Raw genomic sequence first — 16,045 nt, 5'->3', positions numbered from 1 at the left:
CCAGATCATAAAGTCATAATATTATTTATATTAATAAAATATGAGCACAAAGAGGTTTGCAAAATATCTTCTGTTATGCAACAAAAAAAATCGTACACAACTTTCGTACTTACGTAGTATTGCATTCTTCTTCGTTATTGTCAAAACTTTCTATTTGTGAACATGGTGCCAATTCTAATTCTTTTTTAATGCATTCAGGTGAAAGTCCTTCGTACGAATGAGATTTATTACTCTGACAGGTGAAGAATGAGGTTTCCGGAAAGGTTTCAATACAGCATTTGATTTCTTTTACTTTTGTGTCGCCACTTACTTGTATTTCATTTACTGGTAGTATGTCTTGGTCATATGAGGCCTTATTTGCATTTTGTGTGGTAACATGAGGAGTATCTTTCAATGTTTCACAATTAATGCTCATCGTTTCTTTTGTTAAGGACAATATTACTTCTTCAAGGCCTTTGGGTCTCTTAGTAATTACATTGTTACAAGGTGACTTCTCTTCTTTGTTACTGTTCAAGCTCCCTTTAACTATCTCCTCTGCTAGTGGAATATTTATTCTTTGGTGTTCTTCAGGTACGATTGAAGTCTCTCTAGGTTTGTTTGGATATTTACCCTTTCTTCGTTAATAAATGTGGCAGCAGTGTTACTGTTTCTATTTTCTACAGTTTTGGGAATATCTTGTCTGCTTTTGTTGTTCTCTGGAAAACATTTTGCTGTAACAAATTCTCCAGTTATTACTTGCATATTGTTAGTTTCGTTCTCATGATTCTGAAATCTTGAAGGCGTGTTTTGCATTGATTGAGCTTTGGCTTCGAGAATAGGTTGGTCTATAGTTTCATCAGCATGAATTTTATTGTCTTCGCTAGAATTTAAGGTGGTGTTTGACATTTTATCCAGTGAAGTTGCATCTTCAGCTGAAGTATGCTTATCATGTGTTTTAGCCTCTCTTTGAAATATAGTGTTTGAACCAACTCCAACTTCGTTTGTATTATTCAAAGAAGTTAGGTAACCGGCATGGTAATATTCTGCATCACACATATTGCTTCTGATATGTTGATCAACTTCTGTTTTTTTTGTATTGCTGTCTTTTTTTTGTATATCAGTTTCATGGAGAGTTTCTTCTCCACTAAAATCATTTTCGGTTTCACAAGATACTTCCTTCTTACAAACATAACTGCAAATACCACGATTGTCTGAAGTGTGAATATTTTCAGAATTACTATTTTTTAAATCTTTCACTGGCTCAGCTTTAAGGCCAATTTCATTACCAGCATATGTTGTCGCATTTGTCGCATTATTTTGTGCTAATAAAACCACACTTTCAGTTGATTCCTGAGCGTAGACTGTGTCTGTGAACTTGGATGTTTTGTTTGCTCTCTTTTCTGAAATGTTGTTCAGTATATTTGTTGATTCAGGACAGTTTGTGTTTGCATAAGTGGCTTCGGAATCGCCTGAATAACATTCCGTTACTTTATCAGTAGTATTAAAATTGTTATATTCTTCAATACAAATATTGTTTCTTCTACATGAAGCTCTTGTTTTTAATATTCTAGTAGGTATAGTTCCTGATATTCTTCGCTTGTATGGTTTCCGTTTTCTTGGCTGCATTGACTTTATTTGGTTTCCACCGGTACACTCTTTTTTCAGTCCTTTTCTTCGATATCTTCTAAGTTTTTTCTTTTTAGATAATGGTTTACTTTGAAAACATTCCTTTGCAGGTAAGAAAAACACGTCGTCATCATCAGGGTATCTTATGTAGGGATTAAGAACTGCTCGTAAATTTAAAAATTCATTTTCGTCAAATCCATATTCTTTGCAAAACTCGGCAAGAAGGCTTTTTTCTCTCGTAGATGGTTCATGGAAATTAATATCTTCTTCCATGCTGAGATTAGTTTGAACCACTGACTGAATTATATCGTTTATGACATCTTTAACCACTTCATCAACGTTGTTATGAGTGGAACAGTCAGGTGATTGAGGTGTTACATTTCTTTTCTTCCTTTTTATTTGTGTATTTTGACCTTGTTCATCAGAGAAAGATTTTTTGAGTGACACATTTCCTGGGCCTTCTAGTTTTCGTTTAGTGGATTTTCTTTTAAAGCGTTTGCATGTCACAGATGAAATAAAGTTCTCATAAACACTCGTATAAACAGACAATGGTGACACCTTTTTTACTTTTGTGAGGCTGTTGTTAACACTATGTGACTGTATGTAATCACTTAGACTATTTGGTTGCTTTAGTAACGCACTAATCTTTTTATTGCGATTAGTCGTTTTTGGAATTTGACATTTATGAGAAGATTTTGCTCTCTTTAGCTCTACAAAATTGGCAATGTACTGTCCATGCTCATCTTCCAAAGACTGTCTTGTTTTTATTTGTTTTCTTGGACTATAACGGCTAAGTCGATTATTGTCTTCAGATGACAAAAGACAGAGAGACTGTTCATGTTCCTTTATGCCATTGTTTGACCTTTTTTCTCTAACGTTTGTATTAAGTGGAGCAGCTAAGCTATCACTTTTCTGTTTTAAAGTTTGACATTTTCCAGGAGGAAGCAACTTTCTTTGTACAGAGCAGGATGTTCTCTCAGATCTTCTAGATTTAATTAGTAGTTTTGTTGTGCTTTCTTTAGAAACAACCACGAAACCTTTATTCGTTTCTCTTGAAGATTTTGATCGTGCTTCTGCTTCCTTCAAACAATTGTTGCCTAAAGTTTGCCATCTCTTTTGAAGTCCATTCATCGGTTTTTCCTTTTTCATTTGTTTGGGACAGTATTTAAAGGACTTAGTAGTTGTTGTTTTCTTGTTTTCTCCTCTATTTCGTCTGTTAATTATATGTTTTTTAAAATGTTTCCATCTTTTAGGCATCATAGAAGGATAGTAAGGAACAGTGTAGTGGTTCTTATTTCCACTATAATCTGGATCCGAAGTATTCGAATGAATTTCTGAAGTTCCTGAGCTATCAATTAAAGTAGAAACGTTAAAATCCGATGGCTTGTTTGCATGACCTTCTTCACAAGGTTGTTTTTTGGAATTATTACAACTAGGAATTTCTGGTTGACACTCTTTTAGATTTCTATCTTCTTGCTCCTCAATAAGCGGTTGTTGAACCATGGTTATTGCGTTGTTTTCTGTCATGTAATTTGGTAATTTAGGCACAACAACACAGCAACATCTGGTATCTGCAGAACTGCTATAACCAGGCATGACGTGGTTTCCACCATTAAGATCTTTAAGAGATCCAGGTGAGAAGCACCCAGTTAAAACAGTGGAAACACATAATTTGTATATAACGTAATCTGCTCATTTGTTGTAATGAAAAAAATACTCTTAATTGTTCACAGTTGCATAGAGTCACAGAAAGGTTATTAAATGGATTTTCCGCCCAAAAAGTTTCTTTTTTATCGCCGATGATGGCAGTTGTTACACTGAAAGAAAATAAGAAATAATTTATTTGGATTCTAAATGCGTATCAACATATAATAATAATCTGAAAATATGTTATTAAAATTCATATTGTAGAATTTCTAAAGAAGAGAATTTAATATCAAGCTATACAAATTTAAATTTAAATGAGTAGAGTTTGGGTGAAAATATTAGTTGTCTTTTTTGTTTTAGGTAATAGTAATATAGTGTTAAAATCTGCTCTTGGAGAGACAAGAAAGTACAGAATTTCAAACTGACTAACAGTTTTATTTACAAACTTTGACATGTATTTGATTAGTACGAGAGCGTTACACTTCTCTAAATTCCCGATTCATATATTTCTTCAATAAAAGTTATTAAGGGTCTGGAACAATGCATAATAAAAGAAAAAAAAACAAGTATTTTAATGCATTTCATTATAAATCTTTACCACTTTTGCTTCATAATTCTTTCTGGAATAGTTCGTCTGCTAATATTTACATTTACCTAATTATGTGCATAAAACGTTTTCTACGCTATATACTGGTTACTACATGGTACTGTAAAAAATATAAAAAACTTTCAAAATTCTATAATAAATATATAAATTCTTTCTACTAAAATAATAATGTCCATAGCTATAAGAAATAGGCTTAATATCGTATATGTAAACAATTGCGTTCTGAATTACAAAATATAAACAAATCCATTCACTTGCACCTTCAAATTGTTTTTTGTGATAAGAAAGAACAATTTAAATTATGTTTTGGCCCGACACGGTCAGGTAGTTAGAGCACTCGACTCACAATCTTAGGGTCGCGGGTTCGAATCTCTGTCCCACAAAACATGCTCGCTCTATTAGCTGTATAGCATTATAACGTAACAATCAATCCAACTATTCGTTGTTAAAAGAGCATCCCAAGAGTTGAAAGTGGGTTATGATGACTAGCTGCTTTCTCTCTAGTGCTACATTACCAAATTAGGAACGTCTTGCGCAGACAGTTTTCGTGTTGTTTTGTGCGAAATTCAAACCAAAGAAATGATTTTCAGGGAATGTAATAGTAAAGGCATGCAGCACTAAATAAACCTTCTATTTACGGTTACTAGAATATAAAGGATAGGCAGAACATATTTTCTGATAAAGAATTCAGAATGTTAACTGATCTTAATTTAGGTCACCTCTCTTCATACCATTTATTGAGTGGAAATATATATTTCAAAAGTGAATTTACCTCTCTCTTCAACCTACTTTCTTTAACTATCATGAACGCATAATAAACAGAAAAGGAACAAGCTACCAAAATAATCAGTGTCCTGGTTATGATCAGGCGTTCGCAGTAATACGTAAGTGTTACATTTTACGAAAGAGTTAAATTATAAATAAGTCCCTAGCATATCAGGTTAAACAAATTATTGACATTTGTACCATTTTTTTCCTTTCTAATCAGGCAAAACATACAATGCAAACAGTGATCTATACCATCTTAACAATATTCGTTTATCATGTTTATCTAACCAAAAGACACCACACCAAATGCACAGAAGCGATTTGTTGAGATAGCGTTGTTTTAATCTTTATTACAATAAACATATAGAAAAGACTATGTAGAAATTATCAATATTTTGTGTACAAGAAAAAAAATTACGTTCATTGACATAACGATATTTGGTCTTAGTGTATAGAAATGTAAACAATAACTTGTGAGTTTTCCATTTCAACAATTTTTCTTTCATTCCATTTGGGCATCTCTCCTTCTTAACGATAAAACTGAATACTGAATGAGGATTTTGATACCAGTTATGGGCAGAACACAGATAGTCTATTACGCAGTTTTACAATTCACATCTAACAAACTTTTTTGTGGTAATATCCGTTTGTCTTATTTCATAATCACTTTTAGTTTCACTAGAGTTTATAGGGTTAGCTGCATTACTTTATTATTATCTTTTTTACTTTCATATCTTGCAGTCTTTGTCTTTCACAATAAATTGTAATTTTACTATACAGGGTATATAGTTTTCTCGCTTTCATCTAGCTTTACTTTACTCTAAGTTACTTTGTTTTTGTAACTTCGTGCATTGTCATTTATCAACTGGCATTTATTTCTTTATGCTAAACTTTTACTTTTAACCAGTAACTTCAAATATGTTATTTTTAACGCAATGACGTAGAAAATTAAAACTTTCGCATCATTTCGAGTAAACATTTAGAAGGATAGATTATGTGGATCAAGACGAAAGATTCACTGTAGAAAACAGCGGAGGAAAATCCTTCAAAGCGAAAACACTCGAGGGGAAAAGATGACGCACGAAGCTCTTTCATCCATAAACTGTTTTATCAAAGGGACTATCAATAAGTAAGACTTAAAAGAGTGTGTAAATACGAGGTTATCAGGGAAGAAAAAAAAACAGTAGAAAGTAAAACATTAATTAGCTAATGAAAACACCATTATAACAACTTTTGAGAAAGGTAGTCTATGGACTTCAATAATAACTTTAAATGATCTTCAGAAAACAAGGATGACGCCCAGTGAATGCTAGAAGGCTATGAATTTTAAATTCTAGAACCAAAGTTTCATTTTAATTTGTAATAGAAAGGATGGCTTTGTCATACGTTAAAATAATCTGGTGTAATTTATTTTCAATAACGCCAAAACTAATCCATTTCGATACATGTAGGCCTGGTATGGTAGTGACTACTGCAGATGGCAAACTAGTAAATAAGAAACGTGTTAATGAATATTATTCAAGTTGAAAGTGATTAGGTATGTAAAATAAACTTTCTAAATAACTTCAAAAAATTTAACTTCTAGAATGATATATGATTTTCAAAAAAGTTACAACAAAATTTTGGAAGTTTCACAACATCCAAAGAATTAAAAATAATATAAAAATTACATGAATATGTTAAGACAAAAATAGAAACTATTTAGTTAGTTTCACTACGTTTCGTAGAATTTTTTAAGTATTTTTAATTTTTAAAAAGAAAAAGCTAAAGAACATCAGCGACATCTCTCCAGTTCAGAAATATGGAGGCCTGGCATGGTCGAGATTTGGGCTCTCGACTCGCAATATGAGGATTGCGAGGTTCGAATCCCCATCCTATCAAATATGCTCACTCTTTCAGCCGTGTGGCATTATAATGATCGATCTATCCCACTATTCATTGATAAAATAGTATCCCAAGAGTTGGCGGTGGGTAATGATGACTGTTTTCCCTCTAATCACTGCTAAATTAGGGACGGGTAGAGTATACAGGGTTTGTGAAGCTTTGCGCTAAATTCATAAAAAAACATTACTACACGTATTTTGCTTCTTTTGATGCATAATCAATGAACGGTTGCATTTCTGAACTAAGTAAGACGAAATTATACAAGCAGTTGAAATGAAAAGACTGATAATTTATAAAAACAGAGCTAAAAGGAACTTGAGTTTCGAGTTGCAAAATATAACTTGGTTTAGTGGCAATTCGGTGTTCTTTCACAGTTGAGGATGGAATTTTCAGATTCTCAGGTACTGAGAAATGGTATATCGTTCACAATAACTATAAGTATTTATTGTTTGTGTTCAATATATATAATCTTAGCTTTTCTGTTTAGTTTTATAAAATTAATTTATCTGGTAGTTACCAATTACAGTTACTGAACGACACATACGCGCATAGAAATGATAATGCTAGTGAACTTTGTACTGAATTTATGATAAATTAAAACTCGAACAGCAAAATTTTTATTAAACTAACTTTAAATTATGATGGTAATATTGGTGTTGCTGTTATTCTTTACCTTTCATTTTTATGGATTATAAGATGTACATGTTGGCATGCGTACAGGCAAAAATTAAATTCGCTAATGCTAGGACTGAAGAACTAATTCATCTCACTCGTACACTTTTAAATTATTTTTACCTTAATAGAAATTTGGTAAAAAACTGACTAAGTTTATAAATGAAAAATCTAGATCCGTGCTTTTACTTCATGATAAACTTAGAGATGATAACAAACTAAGTCTAGTTCCACGTTGTTATGGTTGTCTTTTTCTCTTGTTTTAAGGTAAAATCAGAGACGGCAACAAAGTAAATCTAGTTCTATGCTTTTGCTTGAAGATAAAATCAGAGATGGGAACAGTATTCCAGAATTGATTCCGAATGTGTTGTTGTTCCTTTAAAACCTAAAAGACGAAAGGTATTTTCTTTCCAAATGCACTAGTCGTAATGCGAGGAAGATAGTTATTCCAAAAAGACCGAAGTGGTTCAATTGGTGAACAAATACATATTAGAAGAATAAGGAAAATTATGGATAATTTCTTTTCTGAGTTCAGCATCAGTGTTTTGTAATACATGCTTATTGTTTTTTATTTGTTTAAGCAATTCTAATAGACTAGCATTTGAAATGAAATCGTTGTAGATTGTGTATACGGTATGGTATCTCAGATGGCTTAAATAAAACTTTACACTGGAAATAAAATGTCTTTCTTATGTTAGTTGTCTTATTTTTTCTCACAATTATTGTACTGATACTATAGTGTTTGGTTTCATGCTCCAGAATATGATTTAAATTCATTTTGTTCATAATTTTATTTTATATTTTCTCGACTTTACAACATCTACAAACATTTTAAAGGCTAAACTAAAACGGTATAGGTTAAGTAGTAATGTGATGTCCGAAAGCAGGTTAGTAGATAGTCTACGGAGTTACAACTCTACAAAAATCCGGAGTTCAATTCTCCAGGAAAGGAAGAACACATATAGCCTCTTGTTTATATTGGTGCTAAAATAAACAAAACACACAGTACCTGAAATTAGTGGACGGTAGATTTAAAAAAAAAGTGCAAATCAAGCGAATATTGAAATATTTCCTACAAAGCTCTTTAAGTTTATTGTTTCAGCTCTGACAATAAAATACAATTACTGTCTTGTTCAGCTGTACAAACTATATAAACCCAAAACTGAGATGAACGTATTACTCAGTATAAATTAATTATTACGTTTAGAGTGTAGTAGAAATTCCTCAGTGATTTCTGAAAGGTTTGTCATGCGTGGCTTTGATATAGCAGCCATTCGTATTAATGATGTTCCCTCACTCAGGAAAGATTTCGAAGACAACTGTTCGAGTGCTCGAGTGTATGAATGAAACGAGATATTTAATTTATCTTTACAGCTGACGTAGATATAGGCCAAATTATCTCCATTTAACCACTTTGCACTTGACTAAAGATATGTAAATTACCAAAAAGGCATGCAGCTAACAAAGTACATATACGCAACAAAGCAGCCACTACTGTGCCAAAGGTAGGTTTCAAATGCAATGAAAACACTAAGTTACATAGCATTCATTACTTGGTTTCTCGTCTTCACGTGACACGTTGTTTTCTTCTGCACGGAACATATTCTCAAATGTACAACTGTTGTGAACATCGAGGTCACTATTGCCGACATTTAACTTTTTTGCCAGTTCTACAACTGCGAACGATGGCACCATTTTATACATGTTTTAAGTGTTATTTTTCCTTAACGTTAAATAGTGTTGCTGAGATTAATGAACTCGCATAAATGTTACAATAAGTGCATCTTTCTTGGAAGCTAACGTTGTGATTGCTAGTCCTGCTCACAGTACAATTGTTAAAATAAACAAGCTTAGTAACGCTGATCGTAAGGTGCACATTTAGTGGTGCATAAATTCCCACCCAAAAAATCGGGACTGCCTAAACGTATAAATACGTTTATACAAAAACGATATAAAAGAGTAAAAATAGTAAGTGTATCACGCCGCTTGACTGCGGGCCTGTCCTTGTTTTGAACCTACTAGGTTGATGAATACTCACCTTAGTTTGAAGTAGAATATTAAATGTTCATCTCAATCATAGAATCAAAAAATTATTATATACCAACACAAAACGCACAAAAATAGATGCTTGGATATCTTGGGAAATGACCATTGTTCTTGAATTAGTGTGTCTATAAATGTAAATGTTGCTATTGTAAAGTGTCTAAGGTTTGAATGAATTCATTAGGCATAACTTCTTTACATAACTAACAGTTTGTAAGTTTACATGCTAGTATACTGTCAAATCCTATCCCTATGGTTATAATGCGGACACACTGGAGTTCACATGAATGTTAAACTATCATTTTTGCAGGAGTAACGCAAACCTACAATGTTTCTAATAAAACACGTAATATTTTCTTCACACTATTGTTTTTGTGTATGTTTCTGTGTATTGACCAAGTTATTTGCTTAATTCAATGTCATCCTGTAAAAATCAACATCAGTAAGAGAAGGAATATAATATTACATGTAATGGTGTCAAAATATACAGAATTTGGTTGTGCACCTATGTACCTGAGTTTAAATGATTACCGTAGACACAGGCACAGGTTTGGCATACCTATTTGTATCTTTTTGGAAGCTACTCCTCCTGATAGTTATGCGAAAACAAAGCATATTAAAGCCATCAGAACTGCGTTTTAAAGGCCATGATATAGGAAACTGGAAACTCAATGGTATGTTTAACAAACGTGAGAAACAGTTAGATCGGCAAATTCTAAGGTTCACACAGTGGCATCATTAAATATGAACCGAATTCATGCTATATATAAGGCAGCCAACCAACCAGCAGTTTCCGTTTTCATAAAGTTCTGTTCGGTTCTCTGAATCGAAAAAGTGGTTTGAAAATCACTTTTAATAACGTGCTCATAGCTGAAACGACGGAACGTGAGTTTAGAATATTGAATATATTTAACACTAACTTCAATCGCTTTAATGAAATGATGCGCTTTCCGCTCGTAGTTTTAAAATCTCAACAGATTTCCCAGATTTTAGTTCGAATAAGCATTACTCTGAAGCTTCCTTACACTGTCCTATTGTGTCCTAAAACATCACCGGATTCTCTGATTTAAAAGTTCACAAAACGAGTAGCAAAATCTTTTTATTTTTCAAACTATATCAACTTTTATTACAATATTACATAAGTAACACTCTAAAAATACATAATATTGTAGGTAACGATAAATAAGTCAATTTTTATCAATTTCTAGCTGATTTTTGAAGCACGTTCATGAACTTTACCTACAGCACGTTTTACTATACTTCAAAAGTTATTCGTTGGTAAAAGAGTAACCCATTGCTAAATTAGGGACGACTAGCGCAGATATACCTTCTGTAGCTTTGCGCGATATTAAAAAAAAGACAAAACAGATCTACATTAATGTTATATTTTGCAAACGTGAGGTAAATAAGAAAACTAGTATGTAATGTGTACGCCATTTTTTTACTTTAATAAATTCAATACGTACATTTCAGATTAGAACAATATTCAAACAGTGCAGATTGCCAACAATTTAGAATGAGACTTTCGTTTATTGAAGCGAAAAATAATTGCTTTCAGACAATATCATTACCGATACTTGCAAGTTAATATCAAGTGGTATCGATATCTTAAAAAAAATGGAAATACAATTTACTTTCACTTACAACCTCCTACGTTATTTAATGTCATTTTTCTTGTATTTTTGTAAAGGTGTGAAATAAGAGCTCTAATCTACACAAATTAGTCTATTTTACCTGATATAATGTTTATGTGCATCGATCGGATATATGACAGATTCGTTTGTAATAAACGTAAGAAATAAACTACAGTTGTACATCTTCACGTTTCAGTTTTTATTTTTACAGTAAAAAAACAAAGCAAAACAACAACGTCTGTTGTTCGTCATGAAGTTTCTATATTTACCTCACGTGTTTCACATGTTTGAGTAGCTGCAAATTTTATATTTAGCCACTATAACAGGTGATATCCTATAAAGATGACATCTGAAGTTCAATACTTACTAAGAAAATTTAAAAATCCTAAAACATTGGTACTTCTGATTTTTTTCACCAAAGGTCAATTTTGAGGTGTTAACTTGAAGATGACCTAAGAAGGTCGAAACGTTATTCTCTGCTTCATTTTGATAAAATTGTTAATACCCATGCCAACTGTCCTGAGATACATTTTTACTTCAAATGGGTTTCTCGTCATCACGATAGATCAAATTCGTAAGGAAAGCAACAAGAATGAGTTGATAATAAAGTTACCTATTTTATGTACCAGTTTATCAGTTGGATGAGTAAGAAATATCTTACTGATCACTAGAAGAGATACAAAAAAGTTTTCTAGCAAATGCTATATATATTTCTTTATTAATTAATATATTATCCAGTTATTAAATACACACATATTTTGAAAGGTTAGAAAAAATAATCATAGTCCCTCAGTCGAATAGCTGAATGTCTACGGGCTTATAACGCTAAAATACGGATTCGATTCTCCGCGGCGGACACAATATATAGCCCAATGTGGCTTTGCTTTAAAATAAATAAACAACAAACAAGGTTGAATCACGATTCATAACAATAATTCTGCTTTGATTTATTTGAAGAAATCATTCAAAATTGATTTTCTACTATTTGGAATTTAATAAAGATTGTCTTCTATTTCATGTAATTGTTTAGTTCTTTGTAATTTTTGTGATAATTATGCAACGTCAACGTTATAACTAAAACTTCTTATCTTACTTTGGTCGAAATACTTTAGAATAATTTATAACGTTGTTGGAATTTTATCTTATGCACACATGAATCGGGAAATCAATTCGTCTTTCAAAATCAACTGCACCGTACAGTTCACAATGTACACTCAACGGTCTTACTTCAGTGGCTATGTTTGCTGTCATATCACCTGAAGTGTTATCACGCAAGCCCGAAGTCGTTTAAATAGAATATTTTAATGTTAAGTCTTGCATAAGTTGTACAAACATCTCTATTAATAAATCATTCGGTTATTAAATACACGTATTTCGAGAAGGATAAGACGTTTGAACGTTCCCAACTTTAATCGTAACATTTGTGCTCAGAACTCATTTTTGTTCCATTGCTTGAAGATCTGTGCTAGCCTTCCCTATTTGAGAAGTTACATACTATAGAGAAGAAAACTATATTAACGTGATCCGACGCCAACTTGTATGCTATACTTTACCACCGGAAAATGAAATTGACCGTCACATTATAACGCCTGAGAAGCAAGCGTGTTCGGTGACAGGAGTTTATCCCATACTTAACCATAATTCATAAATAACGTAGATCATCTTAGTCATGTATTACTACAAGATAAAAAATAAAGTAAGGAAGTTTGTTTGTTTTTTTTTAATTTCGCGCATAGCTACACGATGGCTACCTGCGCCAGCGTAAGACTAGAGGGAGAGCAGCTAGTCATAACCACCAACAGCAAACTCTTGGGCTACTCTTTTACCAACAAATAGTGGGATTGACCGAAACATTATTACACCTCCACGGCTGAAAGGGCGAGCATGTTTGGTATGAATAGAACAAGAACCCGCGATTCACGGATAACGTGTCGAGCGCCCTAACCACCTGGCCATACTGGGCCAAAGCATAAAACACTAAATATTAGATACTTTATTCACAATTTCTACATGTAAATTGTATTTTTTTATAGTCAAATATTAAACGAGACTTATGTGTGAAATTAATTTCAAAGACCAAGTCGATAGTTAGACATAAGCAAACATGTTTGTTCAGAACACGAGTACTTAATTAATTCTTATGTGATTTAATACCTTGTTCCAACAAAAGGTGTATTGATAAGATTAACTATGCGTGGTATAATATTCATTATTATAAAAACGTTTATCCATTTAATAACAATCATAATAAGCGTGAAACTAATGTCTAATTTTTAATAGAATATACTTTTTATAAAAATAAATCAATAGCTTTTTTTCCATCAATTATTTCTTTGACCAAGACCTTAAATTTTAAAATAGTTTTCCAGGATATCTGACCAAATTTTTTTCTCTGAACGTTATCGAGAAAACAAAACAACATTAGGTAGGGAAAATAATATGTATTTGCTTTTACTCTTTTTTTTTAATTAACCAATGACTTAAATTAGTCTCAGTTGCAAATAATAATAACAGTTATATATCTTTTTATATCTCTGGATTAAACAAGGTCACAAAAAAATATTAGAATGAGGTCACTTTCGGTGTCAGCAGATAGCCTGATGTGGCTTTGCTGTAACAAAATACACATACGCTTTCAGTGACCTTCATTACATCAAAGGTATTCTTAAATAAAATAAAATAAATTCCAGGCATTACAGAACATGAACATGTAACAAAAATTAAAACAAAGCCATACACATAACGAAAAACCTTACGGTATACTGGCTGTTCTACACTATTTTACTTCATTATTCTTATACTAGGAAATAAACTCGTATTTCGCAAACGATGTACGTACTGCTTGTAAATTGACTAATGCAACATTTTTTCAGCAAGAAATAAAAATATGGACATAGATGGAATTAAATATTCGATCTCACACGTACGAAGCTTGAACTGTGCTATAAGAGTCAAGACCCAGAGTGTTTTTATACATTAAGTGAAAAACTATACATAGGAGAACGGTAAACGTTGTAAATCGTTAATTCCCTAAATAATGCTGGTTCTGTATTACGTTGTTCGACAAAAGTGAAATAATTCCTACTAAATAGAATACGGAGCTATTGTGTTTACATTTAAAATAAAAAAGTGTAGAAGTTGTTGTTTTCAAATAAGTACAAAGCTACACAATGGGCTATCTGTGCTCTGCCCACCACTGGTATCGAAAACCGATTTCTAGCGGTGTAAATCCGTAAAATACAACGGTGTCACGGGGGTCAAAAAGAGTTAGCAAATTGAAATCATTATAAACTAATCCTATTTTTATAAACAACGTTTTTTTTGATAAACATCTTGTCATTTTGAATAATTGTTATCTTTGACTAATATTTTGATATTTTTTCTTCATCAAATTCTTGATAAAGAGGCGTTATAAATAAAATAATGAACTTTAAAATTATTATATTAAAACTCTCAACATCAACTGTTTTAGTTTGTCGCTATTTCGCTTATTTCGTCCTTCCATAATTGTATATTTTTATGCTTTTATTTATTTAATTTACTCTACCCTAAAGTATTAGCAAATTGTATCGTCCACTGCCATCGACAAGTAAATTATGTAATATTTTATATCCCCTAGCGAGCAAATTCATTCTTTGCATGTGAGGCATGTTTAAATTTTAGACTCAACTGTCGACTTTTTGGTGTTTGAACTGAGAGAGTTATAAACATATGATATTTATACAACAGTGAAAATAATAGTATTAAAACGTGTAACAGTCAACTGTCTTCATGCATGTTTTTTTTTCAAATTGCGTATATGTGTGTGTGTGTAAATCGTATTTGTATATCATCTGAAACTTGTAATTATTTTCTATTGTGCAACATGTTAGCTATAGAGTATCGAAACTGAAAAACAACAACTTGTGGCTGTGACTATTACGACTAATTGCCGCAGATTATAGCCCTGGCATGAACTGGCGGTTAAGGTGCCTGACTCGTAGTCTGCGAGTTCCCGCTAATTTTTCACTGCTAAATTGAAGACAGTTAGCGCAGATAGCCCTCGTATAGCTCTGCGCGAAATTCAGAACAAACCGTAGATAATATAGCAGATAAACTCGTGTTTCGCGTATGAAACATATTTACACTTTAGGCCTAATTGTAGATTTTTTTCAGTTCTGTGGGAATTTGTAATATTGTGTTTCTATGTAAGCTAGCAAACATACACGCAAGTACTGTATAACACATGTTGATTTATATATATGAATGAAAGAACAGTGAAGATTTGATATTGTTGTAAATTATGAGTATATTCTGGCATTTTTTGGTGTGTTTTTTCAGCAATAAATTTTAGTTACTTTTTTTTTACAAAACTTATACTGACAATAAACATTGAGATAGAATCATGATTTACATAATCAGAAATCATTTCTGAACACAACAGAACCCTCTCAGGACAAATTGCCAACCATTTTGTATCTTACTCATCTGATGTAAAATTTGTCAAAAACACGTTGTTAGAGAACACGTAACAATGCAGAATACTAACGCACCACACGTTGATGTACGTTTGACTTCCATATACACATACAAGGAAGCAAACCAAACCCTAATATAAACATACTGGCACTACCTGCTAAATTTTCAAAAATACGACATTACCTTATTTTGCTGAAATTTTACATAAAAAAGCCACTGAGGACGCATAGTACATCTGGGTACTCAAAGCTAAATATGAAATATGTCATGAAGGGCATAATTCCATGCTTAAAATATAGCTTGAGATTATAAATTAACACAAGTCTCTCTTGCCTATAGAAGTACGTGAAGCAAAGATTATTTAATATTCCACCTAATTCTATTACACTCAACAGCAAAATTCAAAATCCCAATCTAATAAAAGCTGGATCACTATTGTAACAGATTTACCGTGATATATTAATTTTAATACCTACGTTTGTTTCAATATAGTTCGTTTTATACATGTGACGTATTTTCTCTATTCTCTAAATTTGTAGAAGGTTTTCAAGAGCGAGAATCAACAATATGTGATTTACGTGTTTTCGAACAATGTTGAAAGTTCGAGAATTACGCGTGATTCCTATAAAAGCAGCTAGCAGAGAGATAGATTATTATTATTACTGGTCAACTACAGTCAGTGTGCTATAGGCTTTGGAAACTATAATTGTAATTCACGTTTATTAAT

At 32.2% G+C, this 16,045-nt stretch overlaps 1 protein-coding gene across 5 annotated transcripts in view; it reads right to left on the bottom strand.

Moving 5' to 3' along the window:
* LOC143222627 (uncharacterized) overlaps window positions 1-16,045 on the bottom strand; it is a 54,921-nt gene that overhangs the window by 18,122 nt on the left and 20,754 nt on the right. For 3 of the 5 annotated variants that reach the window (XM_076449360.1, XM_076449349.1, XM_076449340.1), the window contains one exon: window positions 114-3,422. The exons of the other annotated variants lie outside the window; for them this stretch is intronic. In XM_076449360.1, the coding sequence (XP_076305475.1) occupies window positions 114-415 (302 nt within the window). In that variant the 5' untranslated portion in view covers window positions 416-3,422. The remainder of the gene's footprint in view (window positions 1-113; window positions 3,423-16,045) is intronic. 5 annotated transcript variants of the gene reach the window in all.

Source organism: Tachypleus tridentatus, chromosome 1, assembly GCF_004210375.1.
Source record: "Tachypleus tridentatus isolate NWPU-2018 chromosome 1, ASM421037v1, whole genome shotgun sequence".
Classification (NCBI taxonomy): domain Eukaryota; kingdom Metazoa; phylum Arthropoda; class Merostomata; order Xiphosura; family Limulidae; genus Tachypleus; species Tachypleus tridentatus.
Note: the sequence above shows the minus strand (reverse complement) of the source record. Positions and strands in the feature narration are given on the sequence as shown.